This window comes from Eleutherodactylus coqui, chromosome 4 (genome assembly GCF_035609145.1).
Source record: "Eleutherodactylus coqui strain aEleCoq1 chromosome 4, aEleCoq1.hap1, whole genome shotgun sequence".
NCBI lineage: Eukaryota > Metazoa > Chordata > Amphibia > Anura > Eleutherodactylidae > Eleutherodactylus > Eleutherodactylus coqui.
In genome coordinates, this window is record NC_089840.1 from 213792133 (window position 1) to 213812731 (window position 20599).

The following is a 20599-nucleotide window of genomic DNA, read 5'->3' on the forward strand; positions in this document are numbered from 1 at the left end:
AATCGTTGTGTGGATCACTAATCATTCGGTTTAAATACCAATCATTCAGTCAATCTCGGGATTTAGGAAGCAAACGATTTATCTGCCTGTGCAAACAGGCTGCACAAGCACATGAATGAACTCATAGTTTGCGCATACGAATAATAAATCCGAACATGTAAGGACATGTAAAAACACCTTTAGCCCTTTAAAAAGCATATAAAACATCCCAGAAATATTGATAAAGTGAAAAACATTTGCAGAGAGGAACAGTCAAAAATGCCCCTCTGTTATAATTAAAGCACAAATCCAAGGAGTTTCAAAGGATTCACTTACTTTTTCTTGCAACTTTATATCTTAAAATGTATACACATAAAGTGCTTGTGCGTGTATTTATCTTACCTTCCACATATGGATATAAATTCAAGATTTCCTTGCAACTCCTGCATCCATAATCTGGTATACCAATAGCAAACCTAGAAATTGAAATATTATCATTTCCATTGGCCTTGTTCAAGCACTCCAAGAGAGTCTGAATGTTTTCCTTTATCTCAGAAACAGACGCTTGCTCTAAGGAACAAGGAAAAAACATAACATTGCATTACACAACTATTAAGAACGCAATAAAAACATCTGATATAATTTATTCGTTATTCTCTAGTATGAGCCAAGAAGACTATAGACTACCTGCCCTTTGCAATCTCTTTTAATTATATTAGTCTCTGAAAATAAACTGATCACAGGTTGGCATGCGGCTAGAACCCCCTACAGTCAGCTTTAATGTGGGGAGAGCAAACATTTTATTCCCCTGCAGCACCACTGAGAGACAAGGAAGCATTACACGGGACCCATTAAAATCAATCTGAACCACTTTCCAACTACATCATGTAAATATACACCACTCGGTCACAAAAGGGTGTATGGAGTGGGCCCAGGAGTTAGTTTTGATCATGGCAGTTAACTCTTTAAATGGAATGGTCAGAACTGATTGCACATCTAAACAGTCAGCCAGATGGAGAACCCCTCCAGTGCTTCATGGTCCCCCATTGGCGATGGCTCCCAAGAGTGCCATGCATGGATGCCTATTAACCCATTGCTATCCAATTTTGGATTCAGGATTTTCTAGGGGGTTTTCTCTGTCTGCCATTATCCAATGGCGTCATCTGCTGGCTAGAGCCAGTATTGCAGTATGGGACATGTTGGAGAGGCCCTCGCCAACAGAGCGGTCAGTAATATACAGTAACAATACCCTGCCCGACGTCTTCCGACATCGGAGCTGTATAGCCTACAATCAGAATGTCTGAAGACGTCAGACAGTGGATTGGAAAGGGTTAAGCCCTGCCTATGACAAGATTTAATAAGCAACATTGAAAATGACCATATACTGCAATAATGAAATATTGCATGCATAATCCCCTATGGGGCTAAAAAAGGTTTAATAACATATAAAAAGGTTTAATTAAAATTTCAAAATATAAATAATTTTTAAAAATTCAAGATCCCCTCCACATTTTCCCGTTTCTCCTATAAAAATCTAAACAATGAAAAAACCCCAGATATGGTAATGCTGTGTTTGTAAAACTATGAGCCACTAAAATATAGAGTTATTCTTCCTGTGCAGTGAAAATCAAAAAAATGTACAGAATCTGCAATTTTTTTTGTTTAGCCTGGCTCTCAAAAAAATTGAATAAAAAGAGATCATAAAAATGTTTGCATACCAAAAAGGGTAATAATAAAAATGACAGCTCACTCGACAAAAAATGAGCGGCAAACAAGCTAATTGCTGAAAAAGTAAAAAAAAGTTATGGCTCTCAGATTATGGTGACAAAAAGCAATTTTTGCTAAAAATAAATCTTTAGACTTTAGAAGTAGTAAAACATAAAACGCTAGATAAAATTTGGTCTTGCCGTAATTATACTGACCAACAGAATACAGTTCATATGCCAGTTTCACCCTCAAAATGTCCAAATTGCATTTTTTTTATTTATTTCATTCCACTTAATTTTTACAAGGTTTTCAGTACATTATATAGTACATTAAAAAATACAACACAATTTAGCAAAAAACAGGCACATACAGATATGTTAATGGAAAAATCTAAAAGTTACTGCTGCTGAAGAGCAGGAATGAAAACTTGAAACTTAAAAAAATGACCATTTCATCTTGAGGGGGTTGAAGAGAAATACCTTTTCTAAAGACACAAAGAAAATGACATGTTTGTTGCAGCCTGCAGTTCAATTTGAGTTAGATGTGAGAGTATTAGCTCATCTAATATTTATCTACCTACCTTTGCTATAAGCGAAAATACTCACCACATTTATAAGTGCCTCCTCCAGCATGTACTAAGGCGAACACTAAGAGACTGTGGACCAACATTGCAGCTGGATACCTAGGAGGGAATAAAAACACGAAAATGAATTATAGTAGTCTAGGGCTACACAGTGACTTTGGCTACAACACAGGTCAGAAGGCCAAAAGATCATAGTGTTGCCTCTCTGCATCCAATGCAATGTAAGTGAATGTGCTTGCATTGCCACTCGCAAGTTGCGATTTCCCAACAGTCACAAGAAATTCAAACCAGTTGAATTTCTTGCAACTCTCAGCCTGAAGTCGCAACAACTTGTGAATTCCAACATGACTATTAGGATTATAACTTTTTGACTTTTTTTGAAATAAATGATTTCCTGTATCATAAATGGATGAACTTTTATATAAAAACACTGAAAAACACCTAAATTCCTCAAATTTTTAAAAACAGCTCACCCAAAGAAAAAAAAATTGGAATCACAATTTATCTAAGATAACTACTCAGAAGTAGTGTCACTCTCTAATCCTTCTTAGAACTTTATGAAACTTTCTAGAATATACTTGAGCTTTATGGAACTTTTTAAAAGGGTATATACAAGACTTTTGAGAAATTCAACTTCCTACTTGTTTGGATTTTTTTTAGGAGCAATATATAATGTCGCACAAGATAAGTTATACTGCAGTATAGAAGAACAAGGATACCTGGACCAGTAATCTGATAAGATATCAGCAGTTACATAGAAAAAGAGGAAGTATGCCTTTCGAAGAATCATCACTAGTAGAAAAATACAGAATGCCACTCCAATTGCAAATAATTGGACGGTACCAGTTTCTTAGAGCGGAAATCAAAGGAGGAAAGGCATGACTAATGGAAATATCCCAGGAAGTTAAAAAATTATGTCACAATAAATTGAATTTTCCACGTGTCTGATCAAGTAATACAAACAAAGTTTGACAAAGTCCTGAAGATTTATGATGACTGTGTCCGGACGGGAAAATATGATCCCCTGATTGAAGTGTTTGATGTTACAGAAGTTAACGGCCAATGGTTATCCACTGAAGACAAACAACTTTATTATCTACAAGAGGAAAGCAAAGGAGACATCGGGTACTCAACAGGTTGTTGCAAGTGAGAAAACAATTCACCCTTCAAACAGTTGAAATCGTCTTGCTTCAGCATCAACATATTATGATCCACTACCTAGCGGTAGTGATACTGAGTCTAAAGACAGCAAATATGAAGATGAAAGTATTTGTCAACCAGCCAGAAAATACAAAAGCTTTCCACTCATTGGAGAACCACTGAAAGCAGGAGCCATCCATATTTAACATACTAAGAAGTAATCAGTGCGCAGAATCAAAGTGATGCAGGAACTGTATGCTGCCTGCAGAAAGAAAGACAAACTGCAACTTTGATTGCTTTTGAGCAATAAGCAGTGATGCACAAGTATTAGAACACTAGAACATTTGTGAGTTCTTCTTTGTATTATAATACATGCATATTAGATAATAAATAATCTTTTACATATAAAAATAATAATTTTTATTTTGGGGTGACCTTTTCTGAAGTAATATTGAAATAATTAAATTCTTTGTTTTCAGGCAAAAGTTATCAAATTAGGATACAGGAATATGAGGTTGTAAAAAAGTTATATCCCTAATAGAGATGAGCGAGCGTACTCGTCCGAGCTTGATACTCGTTCGAGTATTAGGGTACTCGAGATGCTCGTTACTCGAGACGAGCACCGCAAGGTGTTTGAGTCACTTCCATTTTCTTCCCAGAAAATTTTGCGCCGTTTTCTGGCCAATAGTAACACAGGAAAGGCATTACAACTTCCTCCTGTGAAGTTCCAGCCCTATCCCACCCCCCTGCAGTGAGTGGCTGGGGAGATCAGGTGCCACCCGAGTATATAAACTGGGCCCGCCCACGGCTCGCCACAGATGCACGCTGAGAGACATTAGGGAAAGTGCTGTCTTGCTGTAGCTGCTATAGGGGAGAGTGTTAGGCTGTTATATTCGTCTTCAAGAACCCAAACGGTCCTTCTTAGGGCCACATCTGACCATGTGCAGTACTGTTGAGGCTGCTGGGAGCAGTTTTGCAAATTTTTTTTTTTTTTTGTATATCGGGCGTGCAGACCATAGCGTCCTCAGTCTGCAGTCATTTTACTGAGTATAGGGGCAGTACTGGTGAGGCAGGGACAGTGGTACAGGGAAAGAGGTATACTGGCTATATAGGCAATGGGCTTTTTCAAAAAAATTGGAAAAAAAAAATCTTTGGGCTGCCTGTGACCGTGTTCACTTTACTGCGTGTCTGCTAGGGGTAGTAGTCGCTCACTTATTACCCAGCTAGGTGTTACTGCAGCCATGCACATAATTTTTTCTGGCTGCACTGTGCTTTCAATAACCACAGTCATCCTCCAACAGGGAAATCCATATACAGGCTATATAGGCAGTGGGCTTTTTCCCAAAAATTGGGAAAAAATACTATATTTGGGCTGCCTGTGACCGTCTTCAGTTTACTGCATGTCTGCTGGGGGTACTAGTAGACGCTCATTAATACCCAGCCTTGCGCATAATTTTTTCTGGCTGCACTGTGCTTTCAATAACCACAGTCATCCTCCAACAGGGAAATCCATATACAGGCTATATAGGCAGTGGGCTTTTTCCCACAAATTGGGAAAAAATACTATATTTGGGCTGCCTGTGACCGTCTTCAGTTTACTGCGTGTCTGCTGGGGGTAGTAGTCGCTCATTATTACCCAGCTAAGCGTTACAGCAGGCTTGCGCATAATTGTTTCCTGGCTCTGCTGTGTCCGTTACATGATCATCCCGCCAGAGGGAAAGAGTATACATATATACGCTGCATACGGTGTCTGTCTGGTTTTTCACCTCACCATTTTAAAAAATTGAAGCAAAATACTTAAGGCCTACCACTGGCCTTTGGCCACTTGACTGGTTCTGCGCTGTGAATTCCAGTAGCTCAGTCATACGCACCTAGGTCTCACTACAGGCTTGCGCATAATTGTTTCCTGGCTCTGCTGTGCGTTCCGTAAGCGAAGTCAGCCTCCAACCACAGGCCAATAAGCGGCACATTTAATTACAGCGTTCTGTTTCTGCTCTACTCGTAATACACCATGCTGAGGGGTAGGGGTAGGCCTAGAGGACGTGGATGGGGGCAAGGACCCGGAGGCCCAAGTCAGGGTGTGGGCACAGGCCGAGCTCCTGGTCCTGGTGTATCGCAGCCGACTGCTGCGGGATTAGGAGAGAGGCAAGTTTCTGGGGTCCCCAGATTCATCTCACAATTTTTGGGTCCACGCGGTAGACCTTTATTACAAACTGAGCAATGTGAGCAGGTCCTGTCGTGGATGGCAGAAAGTGCATCTAGCAATCTATCGACCACCCAGTCTTCTACGCCGTCCACAGCTGCAACTCTGAATCCTCTGGCTGCTGCTCCTCCTTCCTCCCAGCCTCCTCACTCCATTCCAATGACACATTCTGAGGAGCAGGCAGACTCCCAGGAACTGTTCTCGGGCCCCTGCCCAGATTGCGCAGCAATGGTTCCTCTCCCACCGAAGGAGTTTGTCGTGACCGATGCCCAACCTTTGGAAAGTTCCCGGGGTCCGGGGGATGAGGCTGGGGACTTCCGGCAACTGTCTCAAGAGCTTTCAGTGGGTGAGGAGGACGATGACGATGAGACACAGTTGTCTATCAGTGAGGTAGTAGTAAGGGCAGTAAGTCCGAGGGAGGAGCGCACAGAGGATTCGGAGGAAGAGCTGCTGGACGATGAGGTGACTGACCCCACCTGGTTTGCTAAGCCTACTGAGGACAGGTCTTCAGAGGGGGAGGCAAGTGCAGCAGCAGGGCAGGTTGGAAGAGGCAGTGCGGTGGCCAGGGGTAGAGGCAGGGCCAGACCGAATAATCCACCAACTGTTTCCCAAAGCGCCCCCTCGCGCCATGCCAGCCTGCAGAGGCCGAGGTGCTCAAAGGTGTGACAGTTTTTCACTGAGAGTGCAGACGACTGACGAACTGTGGTGTGCAAGGTTTGTCGCGCCAAGATCAGCCGGGGAGCCACCACCACCAACCTCACCACCCCCAGCATGCACAGGCATATGATGGCCAAGCACCCCACAAGGTGGGACGAAGGCCGTTCACTGCCTCCGGTTTGCACCACTGCCTCTCCCTCTGTGCCCCAACCTGCCACTGAGATCCAACCCCCCTCTCAGGACACAGGCACGACCGTCTCCCGGCCTGCACCCACACGCTCACCTCCACTGTCCTCGGCCCCATCCAGCAATGTCTCTCAGCGCAGCGTCCAGCCGTCGCTAGCGCAACTGTTTGAGCGCAAGCGCAAGTACGCCGCCACGCACCCGCATGCTCAAGCGTTAAACGTGCACATAGCCAGATTGATCAGCCTGGAGATGCTGCCGTATAGGCTTTTGGAAATGGAGGCTTTCAAAAACATGATGGAGGCGGCGGCCCCGCGCTACTCGGTTCCCAGTCGCCACTACTTTTCCCGATGTGCCGTCCCAGCCCTGCACAACCATGTCTCCCGCAACATTGTACGCGCCCTCACCAACGCTGAAAAGCTACCCACGCTTGTCAGACCTGCTCGGAAAGGTGCACCGGCTCAGCGCACATTTCCGCAAGTCCAACACAGACGCTGCCACCCTGCGGACCATGCAACATCGGTTTAATCTGCCAATGCACCGACTGCCCGGCGACGTGCCCACACAGTGGGACTCTACGCTCCACATGTTGGCCAGGCTCTATGAGCAGCGTAGAGCTATAGTGGAATAACAACTCCAACATGGGCGGCGTAGTGGGAGTCAGCCTCCTCAATTCTTTACAGAAGAGTGGGCCTGGTTGGCAGACATCTCATTAAAGCGTTGAAACTTGCACCTGAACCAATTTTTATTTTAACTGGGCTGCCTCCAGGCCTAGTTACAAATTAAGCCACAGTAACCAAAGCGATTAATGTGTTTCACCTGCCCTCTTGGTTGGGCATGGGCAATTTTTCTGAGGTACATTAGTACTGTTGGTACACCAATTTTTTTGGGCCCTCGCCTACAGTGTAATCCTAGTAATTTTTATGGGCTTCGCCTGCACTCATGGTACAGCAAGGTGTGTGGGGTTGGCCTACACTTTTGCTACATAAATGTAACTGGGGCCTTGTCTATACTGCAGCTACTGAAATGTGAAAGAGACTGTTATCTCCCTAAACTGCTGCAACGGGAATGTTATTGTGGCCTGTCTTGACTGCTACTACTACTGAAATGGAACTAAGACTGTGCTCCCCCTATACTGCTGCTAGTGATATGTTACTGGGGCCTGTCTTGACTGCTACTATTACTGAAATGAAACTAATACTGTGCTCCCCCTATACTGCTGCTTTGGAATTGTTACTGGGGCCTGTCTTGACTGCTACTATTACTGAAATGGAACTAATACTGTGCTCCCCCTATACTGCTGCTAGTGATATGTTACTGGGGCCTGTCTAGACTGCTACTACTACTGAAATGGAACTAATACTGTGCTCCCTCTATACTGCTGCTTTGGAATTGTTACTGGGGCCTGTCTTGACTGCTACTATTACTGAAATGGAACTAATACTGTGCTCCCCCTATACTGCTGCTAGTGATATGTTACTGGGGCCTGTCCAGACTGCTACTACTACTGAAATGGAACTAATACTGTGCTCCCCCTATACTGCTGCTAGTGATATGTTACTGGGGCCTGTCTAGACTGCTACTACTACTGAAATGGAACTAATACTGTGCTCCCCCTATACTGCTGCTTTGGAATTGTTACTGGGGCCTGTCTTGACTGCTACTATTACTGAAATGGGCGGTTGGGCAGCATGTTACCCAGGAGAAGTGGCAGCGGAGTGTCATGCAGGCAGTGATTGTGCTTTGTTGGAGGTAGTGTGGTGCTTAGTTAAGGTATGCCTTGCTAATGAGGGTTTTTCAGAAGTAAAAATTGTTGGGGGGGGGGCACTCTTGCCACTATTGTGGCTTAATAGTGGGACCTGGGAACTTGAGATGCAGCCCAACATGTAGCCCCTCGCCTGCCCTATCCGTTTCTGTGTCGTTCCCATCACTTTCTTGAATTTCCCAGATTTTCACAAATGAAAACCTTAGCGAGCATCGGCGATATACAAAAATGCTTGAGTCGCCCATTGACTTCAATGGGGTTTGTTACTCGAAACGAACCCTCGAGCATCGCGGGAAGTTCGACTCGAGTAACGAGCACCCGAGCATTTTGGTGCTTGCTCATCTCTAATCCCTAATGACCATATTCACTTATGTTACATGCAATGCTAGTAGGATGGTTAATCTCATAGCCAGGCACTTGTTCCTTCTCTACACACTTGTATAAGTGCACATGGCAAAGGCCTTTACAACTGAGAAAGGAATACCTATATTACCCCCCCAACACACACACACACACACACTACGAATGCAAGTCTTGAGTAAATAGCTAGATAGATTTTTTTAATGCTGACATGTTGTATAGCAGTCTCACATTTCATATGCCTGATTAGTAATGACTAGAGATGAGCGAGCACACTCATCCGAGCTTGATGCTTATTCGAGTATTAGGGTGCTCGAGATGCTCGTTACTCGAGACGAACACCACGCGGTACTCGAGTCAATTGCATTTCCTTCCCCGCATGTTTAGCACCATATTCTAGCCAATAAACATGCGGGGAAGGCATTACAACTTCTTGCTGGGATGTGCCAGCCCTCTGGCCACCAACAGCAGTGAGTGGCTGGCGGGATCTGGTGTCCGCCGAGTATTTAAACTGGTCCCGCCCGCGGCTCGCCTCATATACATGCTGGCAGTGGTTAGGGAAAGTGCTGAGGCTTATACAGGGAAAGTGTTAGAGTAGGATTCAGTCGTCAAGAACCCCAACGGTCCTTCTTAGGGCTACTCCTCATTGCGTGTATTACTGTTGTGGCTGGCTGGAAGCAGTAGTACACCATTTTCTTTTTTTTAAGCATCTAGGCCTGTGCAGGCCATTAGACCTATACTGTTCTATGTGTGCAGTGCCGTAAGCAGAGGATTGACTCTCATTGCTAAACAGTACTCTAATATTTCCTGGGACACTACAGATCATTGAAGCTATACCGTCCTATGTGTGCAGTGCCGTAAGCAGATGGCTGATGCTCATAGCTAAATAGTACGCAAATATTTCCTGGCCCACTGCAGAACAGCATTTCACAGATACCATTCTATGTGTTGGGTGAAGTAGCTGCAGTTATCAGCACTATCCACTGGCTATATAGCTTTCTGCCCCTGTGCAGAGCATCTCACAATACCTTTCCTTGGGGGTGGTGCAGTAGCCCCTGTTATTGGCACTGTTCACTGACTGTATAGCTTTCTACCCCTGTGCAGAGCATCTAACAATACCCTTTCCTTGGGTGCAGTGAAGTTGCTCCTGTTATTAGCACTGTCCATTAGCTGTATAGCTTTCTGCCTGTTACGTGTGCTGCTGAGACATGTTGTACTATGGTGATTCCAGCAGCACAGCACTCTCAGGGTTAATGATTGAGCTGGCTGGGTGTGGTACTTTCTGCTAGCCAATCCCCTGGATCTGTGCTCACATATAAACCCAACCCTTGGTCAGTCACTGCATGGTCCCTCAGGTGAGTAGTCATGAATGCTTGTCTGGTGAGGTTTGCAGTGTGACTTGGTTCGTGTCCGTTTGTATGTTTAAATTCTGTCAGTTTTGTGTTAGCTTGCTGTGTGTCCTGCAATCTGTGTCCTGTCCTGTTGCAGCGTGCAGTGTGAACGCTGTCTGGTTCTGCTGGACTCCTGGTTAGTGTAGGGACTAGCAGTATAACCAGGGGCCGTGAAGTGGCCTGCTAGCTTTCAACATCTTGTACAACATGTCAACTAATACCTGATATTTATATTCAGCTTCCAATCTGTTACTAGTGGTTGCGTGTTGTATGCAGTGTATTCTGGGTCTGTCATGTGAAAGCATCATGTTCTGGTGCGTGGCTCCTAGGATCAGCTAGGGCCCAGATCCGAAGACCGCTGGGCTGCCCTTATTGGGGCAAAGTCCCCGCTCAGGTAGGGCCACTCTCATTCCTCCTTGTAGCACAGGGTCAGTAGCCTGAAACCGGTGTGAGTCCCGAGTGACCCTGGTGATACCCGTGTGCGTCCCCTCTGGTCACGATAGTGTGGGTCCCGTGCTTTGCCTGCCCACACGATCGTAACACTGCCCCTGTGCAGAGCATCTCACAATACCCTTATCTTGGGTGTGGTGAAGTTGCCCCTGTTATTAGCACTGTCCACTGGCTGTATAGCTTTCTGCCCCTGTGTAGAGCGTCGCACAATACCATTTCCTTGGGTGTGGTGAAGTTGCCGCAGTTATAAGCACTGTCCACTGGCTGTATAGCTTTTTTTCCCCCTGTGCAGAGCATCTCACAATACCCTTTCCTTAGGTGCTGTGAAGTTGCTGCAGTTATTAGTACTGTCCACTGGCTGTATAGCTTTCTGTCCCTGTGCAGAGCGTCTCACAATACCCTTTCCTTAGGTGCGGTGAAGTTGCCGGAGTTATTAGTACTGTCCACTGGCTGTATAGCTTTCTGCCCCTGTGCAGAGCATCTCACAATACCCTTTCCTTGGGTGTAGTGAAGTTGCCCCTGTTATTAGCACTGTCCACTGGCTGTATAGCTTTCTGCCCCTGTGCAGAGTATCTCACAATACCCTTTCCTTGGGTGCAGTGAAGTTGCCGCAGTTACCAGCACTATCCACTGGCTTTCTAGTTTTCTCCCACTGCATACAGCCTCTCTATTATATACAAGTCTCTGTGAGCGGTAAATGACCCCTCGGTATCAGCGCAAGACAGCGATTTAATTTTCTCAAGTCACAGCATAGAGCCTCTGGTATCTACAAGTCTCTGTGTATGGTAAATTACCCACTGTTCTCAGCGCTATACGGTGGGGTAATTTATTTTGGCCGTGCTCTATCCTTAATGATGAGGAGTAGGGGTAAGGGTCGAGGATGTGGACGCGGGAGTCCAAGTGAGTGTGTGGGCGCAGGCCCAGGTCCTGGGCGGGGTGCATCAGCTGCTGAGGAATTAGGAGAGCACCAAGTCCCTAAGCTCCCCAGCTTCATATCACAATTTGCGGGTCCACGTGGTAGACCTTTATTACAAGCACAATAGTGCGAGCAGGTCCTGTCGTGAATGGCAGATAACGTGTCCAGCAATGTATCAAATACCCAGTCTTCTACGCAGTCCACTACTCCTGGCCTAGGGACTGCACCTTTGAATCCTCTGGCTGCTCCTCCTTCTTCCCAGCCTCATCACTCCAGGAAAATGACAGATTCTGAGCAGGCAGACTCCCAGGAACTGTTCTCAGATCGCTGCCTAGAGTGGGAAAAAACGGTTCCTCTCTCACCTGCGGAGATTTTCGAGACGGATGCCCAACCTTTGGAAAGTACCCGGAGTCTGGGTGATGAGGGACTTCCAGCAACAGTCTCAAGAGCTTTTTGTGGATGAGGATGATGAGACACAGTTGTCTGTCAGTGAGGTAGTAGTAAGGGCAGTAAGTCTGAGGGAGGAGCACACAGAGAATTCTGAGGAAGAGCTGCTGGACGATGAGGGCTTCAGAGGGGGAGGCAAGTGCAGCAGCAGGACAGGTTGGAAGAGGCAGTGGGGTGGCCAAGGGGAGAGTCGGGCCCAGAGCAAAGAATCCCCCAACTGTTTCCCACAGCACCCCCTTGTGGCAAGCCTCCATTCAAAGGTGTGGATGTTTTTCAGTGGGAGCGCGGACGACCGACGAACAGTGGTGTGCAACCTGTGCCGCACCAAGATCAGCCGGGGAGCCACCACTACCAGCCTCACCACCACCAGCATGCGCAGGCATATGATGGCCGAGCACCCCACAAGGTGGGATAAAGGCCATTCACCGCCTCCGGGTCACACCATTGCCTCTTCCCCTGTGCCACAACCTGGCACACAGATCCGATTTCCCTCCCAGGATGCAGGCACGAGCGCCTCCTGGCCTGCACCCACGCCCTCACCTCCACGGCCTCTAGCAATGTCTCTCAGCGCAGCGTTCAGCTGTTGCTAACACAAGCGTTAGAGCGAAAGCGAAAATACGCTGCCACCCACCCACATGCACAAGCTTTAAATGTGCACATTGCCAAATTAATTAGCCTGGAGATGCTGCCGTACAGGCTTGTGGAAATGGAGGCTTTCAAAAACATGATGGCGGCAGTGGTCCCACGCTACTCAGTCCCCAGTCGCCACTATTTTTCCCAGTGTGCCGTCCCAGCCCTACAGCAGCACTTCTCCCGCAACATTACCCGTGCCCTCAACAATGCAATTACTGGGAAGGTCCACTTAACGACGGACACATGGCCAAGTACAGGCGGGCAGGGCCACTATGTCCCACTGACGGCACATTGGGTGAACTTGCTGGAGGCTGGGACCGAGTCAGAGCCTGGGACCGCTCACGTGCTACCCACACCCAGAATAGTGGGTCCTACCTCTGTGCTAGTATCTGCGGCGTTTTATGCCACCTCCTCCAACCCCCCCTCTTCCTCCTACGTCAGCAGTCGGTAGCGCGTGGCAGCACAGCGGTGGGCAGCGTCAGCAAGCCATGCTGAAACTACTCAGCTTAGGTGACAAGAGGTACATGGCCTGCAAGCTGTTACAGGGACTGACAGAGCAGACCAACCTCTAGCTTTCGCTGCTGAGCCTCTAACCGGGCAAGGTCGTGTGTGACAACAGCCGTAACCTGGTGGTGGCTCTGCAGCTTGGCAGCCTCACACACGTGCCATGCCTGGCCCACGTCTTCAATCTGGTGGTTCAGCGGTTTCTGAAAAACTACCCACACTTGTCTGACCTGCTTGGCAAGGTGCGCTGCGTGTGCGCACATTTCTGCAAGTCCACCACGGATGCTGCCACCCTCAGGATACTGCAATGTCTGTTTCAGCTGCCAGAGCACTGAATGCTGTGTGACGTGCCCACATGCTGGAATTCTACGCTGCACATGTTGGCCAGGCTTTACGAGCAGCGTAAAGCAATTGTGGAAAACCAGCTGCAACATGGGTGGCGGAGTGGTAGTCAGCCTCCGCAGTTCCTTACAGAGGAGTGGGCATGGATGGCCGACATCTGCCAGGTCCTCGGAAACTTTGAGGAGTCTACCCAAATGGTGAGCGGCGATGCGGCCATCATTAGCATTACCATCCTGCTGCTTTGCCTGCTTACAACTTAGCTGCTAAGCATAAAGTCCGACTCTTTGCGGTTAGAAGAGGAGGGAGGACAGTATGTCACTTGATAGCCAGACCACCCTCATGTCTATATCTCAGTGGGTTTTAAAGGAGGAGGAGGGGGGGGGCGAGGAGGAGGGGAAAGAGACTGCTAGCCACACTGCGGATGGTACCCATGCTGCTTGCCTGTTATCTGTTCAGCATATATGAGCTGAAGAGGGGGAGGAGGAGGAGAAGCATCCTCCTAGTGAGGACAGCGATGTGTTGCGTGCTGGGACTCTGGCACACATGGCTGACTTCATGTTAGGCTGCCTTTCCCGTAAGCCACGCGTTAGACGCATTCTTGCCAACACGGATTACTGGATGAACCTCCTTCTCGACCCACGGTATAAGGAGAGCCTTTCCACTTTCATTCCAGAAGAGGAAAGGGGTACGAGAGTGATGCAATACCACAGGGCCCTGGTGGAAAAAGTGATTCTAAAGTTCCCATCTGACAGTGCTAGTGGTAGAAGATGCAGTTCACAGGGCTAACTAGCAGGGGAGGCGCTGGGATTAGGCAGCATGTCCAGCGCAGGCAGGGAAACACTCTTCAGGGCTTTCGCCAGTTTTATGGCTCCCCAGCAAGACTGTCACCACTGCCTAGTCAAGACTAAGTAGGAGGCAGCACTGTAAAAAGATGGTGAGAGAGTACGTAGCCGACCGTACCACCGTCTTATGTGATCAGTCTGCTCCATACAACTATTGGGTGTCAAAGCTAGACATGTGGCACGAACTTGCGCTGTACGCCCTGGAGGTGCTGGCCTGCCCTTCCGCTAGCGTCTTGTCAGAGAGGGTGTGTAGTGCTGCTGGATGGATCCTCAAGGATAAGCGTACCCGCCTGTCAACTGACAGTGCTGACATGCTTACCCTCATAAAGATTAACAAAGGCTGGATTTCCCCAGACTTCTCTTCTCCACCGGTGGAAAGCAGCGGATCCTAAAGATTCTTTTTGCTGCAACACGAGAAAAATGCATCCTCTATCACTCCAAAAAAGGGGTTATTAGCTTTGTGTATCCTTCTCGGATATTACTCCTCCTCCTCCTAAAACAGCATGTCATCACTCTGAACTGTACACTTGTACACTTGTACTCTTGTATTTGCTACTGAAAGGTTTGAGGGGTTCGCCTATAGTCTTGCTACAGAAATGTTACTGGGGTCTGCCTATACACTTGCTACTGAAAGGTTTGAGGGCTCGCCTGTAGTCTTGTTACAGAAATGTTACTGGGATCCACCTATACTCTTGCTACTGAAAGGTTTGAGGGGTTTGCCTATACTCTTGCTACAGAAATGTTACAGGAGTCCGCCTATACTCATGCTACAGAAATGTTACTGGGGTCAGCCTATACTCTTGCTACTGAAAGGTTTGAGGCGTTTGCCTATACTCTTACTACAGAAATGTTACAGGGGTCCGCCTATACTCTTGCTACAGAATTGTTACTGGGGTCCGCCTGTACTCTTGCTACTGAAAGGTTTGAGGGGTCCGCCTATACTCTTGCTACAGAAATGTTACAGGAGTCTGCCTATACTCTTTATACAGAAATGTTACTGGGGTCCGCCTGTACTCTTGCTACTGAAAGGTTTGAGGGGTTCGCCTAGACTCTTGCTACAGAAATGTTACTGGGGTCCACCTATACACTTGCTACGGAAAGGTTTAAGGGGTTCGCCTAGACTCTTGCTACAGAAATGTTACAGGGCTTCGCCTATACTCTTGCTACAGAAATGTTACTGGGGTCTGCCTATACACTTGCTACTAAAAGTTTTGAGGGGCTCGCCTGTAGTCTTGTTACAGAAAAGTTTCAGGGGTCCGCCTATACTGTGGGCGCACAAAGGTTTCCCATAGCAGTGTTCAGCTGTCTAACACATACACAGAATGAAGTCTGTGCGGAAACATGGATTTCCCATAGCTATGTAACTCACGGCACATTAGGTCAGCCAGGTGGAGGCGGGGACCGCGCTTGACCAAGGGCCCGCTGACATGCTTCCCAGATAGGGTATTGCGGGTCCTTCCTCGGTCATGGTTTCTTGGCCTTATTATGCCACCTCCTTCTCCTGCTTGGGATCTGGGGATCAGTGCTGGGCAACATGTATTTACTATTGTGTTACCACAGTTATCTGAGACACTGGTTTGGACCAAACAAAGAAGCATTACTGAATTAATCAGACGTTCACAGCTGAACTAGCATCCGAGTCCGCTTTATGCCCACGAATGCTGAGGGTGTGGGCCGAAGTCCTTGGCGGGGTGAAACCTGCCATGTTTGGGCACTCTGAGTTCTTTATGTGTAATACTTTTTATGAGTTTCGTGGGCTTGCCTATGCTGTGGGTGCACAAAGACTTCCCATTGCAGTGTTTTAGCTATCTGGCACAAATACACTGAATGACTAGGGCAGAAGTGTGGCCGAGGTCCTTGGTGGGGTAAAAAACTCTGCCATGTGTGGGCATGCTGATTTCTTCATGTGTAATACCGTCTTTGAGTCCCGTGGGCTTGCCTATGCTGTGGATGAACAAAGATTTCCCATTGCGTCGTTTTAGCTATCTGGCACAAATACACTGAATGACTAGGGCAGAAGTGTGGGCTAAGGTCCTTGGCGGGGTGAAACTCTACCATGTTTGGGCACTCTTTTCTTCCTGTTTAATACTGTTCCAGGGGCTCGCCTATGCTTTGGGTGCACAAAGACTTCCCACTGCGGTGTTTTAGCTATCTGGCACAAATACACTGAATGACTTGGGTAGGGCGCAGAAGGCTTTCTCATTGCGGTGTTCTGCTATCTGACACCTACACAGAATGAAGTGTGTGGGGACACATAGATTTCCCATTGCTATGTAACTCACGGCACCTTGGGTCACAGAAGGTGGAGGCTGGGACTTAGCCTGACCCTGGACCCGCTGACGTGTTTCCCACACAGAGTATTGCAGGTCCTACCTCGGTCAGGGTTTCTCGGGCTTATTATGCCACCTCCTCCTGCTGCTTGGGGTCTGGGGATCTGCGTTGGTCAGCATGTATTATCTCTCATGCTACAAATTACCACAGTTATCCGAGATACTGGATTGGAGCGTTCACAGGAAGTGTTAATGATTTCATGAGACTTTCACAGGGTCACTGTACACCTGTGGTGGCTACTTTTGTGACACCTCCTGCTTCAAAACAATCTTTGGTGTTAGTATGTGCTGCTGCATTGTGGAGATGTGTAGAAGTGCTGGCACCTGAGTCCCCTTTATGCCCACACTTGCGGCTCCTGACAATTTTGTGACGGAGGTGGCACAGGATTGGAATGATGATCGTACATTAATTTATCATCAATTCTCATCAGCATTCTGGGCCATCGCCCACACTTTCAGAGAGGGTTGCTGCCTGGCCCTGCCAACCCTCTGCAGTGTGTCTCCGGTTCCTCCTCATCGCAGACGCACTTATAAATAGACATGAGGGTGGTGTGGCTATGAAGCGAGCGTGTGGCATGAGGGCAGCTGATTGCTGCGCAAGGAAAATTTTGTGTGGATGCAGGGTCGTGCGGGGGGGTTGGATAGCAATGTCAGCATGTAACCCAGGAAAAGAGGCAGCGGTGTCACCCACAGGCAGTGATTGTTCTTGGTTGCAGCTAGTGTGGTGCTTAGCTAAGATGTGCCAGCGCGTGTGCCTTGTTGCTTATGGTCTGTCCCAAGTAAATTGTTAGGGGGGTGACCACTAGGCTCTTGCCCCCAATCTCGTTTCATAGTGTGACCTGGGAGCCTCAGATGCAGGCTGCCCCTGCCGTTCCCTATCCGTTTCTGTGGTGTTTCCATGACTTTCTGAGGTTTTCCGGTGTTTAACAAGTCATCCTCTATGCGGAGCATCAGTCCCATGCAAAAATTCTCGAGTGGGGTTCATTACTCGAAACGATCTCTCGAGCATCGACTCAAGTACCGAGCACCCGGGCATTTTGTTGCTCGCTCATCTCTAGTAATGACTTATTAATCACTTATTTGCGAATATTAATTTTAGTAGAAAGAGATTTGAACAGGAGAACATTGTCTTCAAGAGGTAAATGTGTTTCAGCTGTTGTATAGAACATGTAATGCTTGGGCACTTATTCGGCACTACTATTAAAATTCTTAATATCTGATCTAATGTCTCTTGAAGTACATTGAAGGTATTATTAGTAAATACTCAAGAGTATTACAAAACAGAATACCAGTTTAACCCATAAATTTACAGCGCTTGATCCTGGGCTTAAAGCTCAGCTGTATGTAAAACTACGGGGTGATTACAGCCTCCTGTTCTGCAATCGATCAGAAGCAGGACAATTTGTCAGCTGTTAGTCACAGCTGATAACCCGGAGGAAGAGGAAGAAGTGGGCTTTAACCCTTTCTGCCTCCTCCTTTCTTTGGTACACATCGCTCAATGAGCGATATGTACTAAAAAAGTGAAAGTGGAAATCTTCTACTACGCAAGCCGGCAGTCAGTGACCGCTGGGAGCTCCCTGTTACAGCAGAGCTATGGGGTTCTAGCAGACCCTGATAAGGTCTGCCAGTGACTAATGTCACTACAGGGGATTTTTCTTCCTGTAACTGGAGCTCCTCTGAATGCCTCAGCTACAGTGGAAAAAATTAAAAATAAAAAAAAAACATGTGAAACATGTCCCCCAAAGGTCTTATATGACATCATGGGGGACATAGATAGTAAAAAGAATAATTTCTTACATAAGTAAAATAAAATTACAGAATAAAACAACAATATATACATAAGCAAGAAAGTAACCCAAAGCAGACGCCAGCCAAAACTGTCACTATATGCGCCCTGTAATCCAAAATCATACATATTATATATCAGAACATCCAAAATACAATGAGGAACCCGTTCCCGTACTTTATTTTAGCGTAAATATATTAATTTTAAAAAAACTACTTACAAATGTTAAAAAAATAATTTTTTTAGCCTTTTCCGCCCAATAAAACTAAACAGAAAAAAAGACAGTGAAAAAGATATATTTAAAAAATAGCTCTATATGTCATGGAAAAAAAATGCAGCAAAAATAGTTTTGGTAGCTAAAGGGAAAAAAAAAATAGGGCAGGAAAACTCTACATGGGTAAAATCCCTAAAAAGTGTCTGGTCCTTAAGGTACAAAATAGGGGGTTAAACAGTGTGACATCTACAAATGAAATATAACTATAAACTCACACGAGAGGCACAACTTACCAATTCAAACGTTCTTCCTGTCCTGGAAGTCCAAATGTTAAGGTATCAACTTTTATAGCAAAAATGCCAGTTCCAATCATAAACCATATATCAATCACTATAATAAATCATAGATTATCATCGATCAATATAATAAAGCTAATTGTGTTATCTTAACATCAAGTTACAAAGGAGCTTAAGCAAATATTTCCGCCTTTCAAATGATGTTCATACCAGGACTACATATCAAGCAACACAGGTTTTTAAACTGAGTGAATGGGAATGTAGCATCAGAAAGCAACATAATATTTAAGGCCTTAGTCAGACGGGCGTTTTTAGCCGCGATTTGCGCATGCATCCGGCGATTTTATAAAACCATTGCTTTGCAATGGTATCGGACACATGAGCGCTTTTTATGCGCTCGTCCGATAAATTATAGAACAAAAAATCGCAGATCGCACCTATCTGCGATCTGCGATTCCTGTTCTCTTCTGTATATGCGCTCAATGGAGCCGGCGGCAGCAGCGCCGACCCCATTGAGAACATATAGAAGACAAATCATTCTTCTCTGCCACAACTGTAACAGCTGTGGCAGAGAAGAACGATGTTTGCCCATTGAATTCAATGGAGCGGCAATACAGCCGCTCCATTGAAAGCAATGGGCTGCCGGTGTGCGCGGGGTGAATTGTCGGGAAGGGGTTAAATATATAAGCCCTTCCCTGCAATTCATCCTAAAATGTGTTAAAATAAAAAAAAATTGTATACTCACCTTTCCGCTGCAGCCGGAGTCCAGCGGCGGCCGCTGTCAGTTCTCCTGAACTGCTTCTCGGCACTATTCAGCCGGCGGGGCTTTAAAATCCCCGCCTGCTGAATGATCTGCCTCTGATTGGTCACAGCCCTGACCAATCAGAGGCCGGTTTCACTCACACACCCATTCATGAATTCATGAATGGGTGAGTGACTGCTGCCTCTCAGCGCTGAGCCAATCAGGGGCAGGTCTGACTCACATCCATTCATGAATTCATGAATGGGTGTGAGTGAGGCATGCCTCTGATTGGCTCAGCGCTGAGCCAATCAGGGGGCAGGTCTGACTCACACCCCCTTCACACCCACTGCAGGACGGCCGCGCGGAGCTCCGGCTGCCGGGAGAAGGTGAGTATACAATTTTTTATTTTTTATTTTAACACATTTTAGGATGAATTGCAGGGAAGGGCTTATATATTTAAGCCCTTACCGACAATTCATCCCGGGCTCGCCCGCAGCGCATTGCTTTAAATGGAGGCGGCTCTATTGCCGTCTCCATTGAATGCAATGCGCTGGACAGCTCCGGCCCGTTTCTAATGAAACGCGGCTAGGAGCAGCTTTTCGGGCGATTTGCGGGCGACTTGCGCGCACCGGTCACGCGATTTGCGGATGCGCATCCGTCATGCGATCCGCAAATCGCGCGAAAAAACGCCCGTCTGACTAAGGCCTCAAAGGGTTTTTTGAAACCCCCACAAGTTTATTAAAAGCAATAGATCATTATTTCGCGCTGATCACCTCGGTAGCTATATATATTCACTCCTTGGTAGCGCCTGATTAATAACGATAATTGCATTGTGACACAGTAGTATAAATTAATATTTTTGTATACATTGACAGTTTTGTGGTTAGGCTTTGCCCTTTGTTTGTTGGTTACTAAGCAACTCCTTATTTAATGCAAACCGGATATGACATCATATGGGTGGAGCTATGTCCATTACCTTTTCACCACTATGCTATTTAAGAGCTAGCTGCTGCACCCAGTGGGCATATGGAACATGGATTCTACACCGTTTCATCAGTTTTTTTGGTGCGTATCATTCGGTTTTTAGTCTGTCTCCTGTGGTTTTATTTCTAGGTAAATATTTTAGATA

The 20599-nt window shown here is 46.6% G+C and overlaps 1 protein-coding gene across 1 annotated transcript in view; it reads right to left on the bottom strand.

The window, feature by feature from the left end:
* Positions 1-20599, bottom strand: part of LOC136626596 (intelectin-1-like) — a 59042-nt gene that overhangs the window by 21482 nt on the left and 16961 nt on the right. Inside the window, exons 2-3 of the mRNA XM_066601643.1 lie at positions 2292-2368; positions 382-549 (exon numbers count right to left, since the gene is read on the bottom strand). Of these exons, the coding sequence (XP_066457740.1) occupies positions 382-549; positions 2292-2368 (245 nt within the window). The remainder of the gene's footprint in view (positions 1-381; positions 550-2291; positions 2369-20599) is intronic.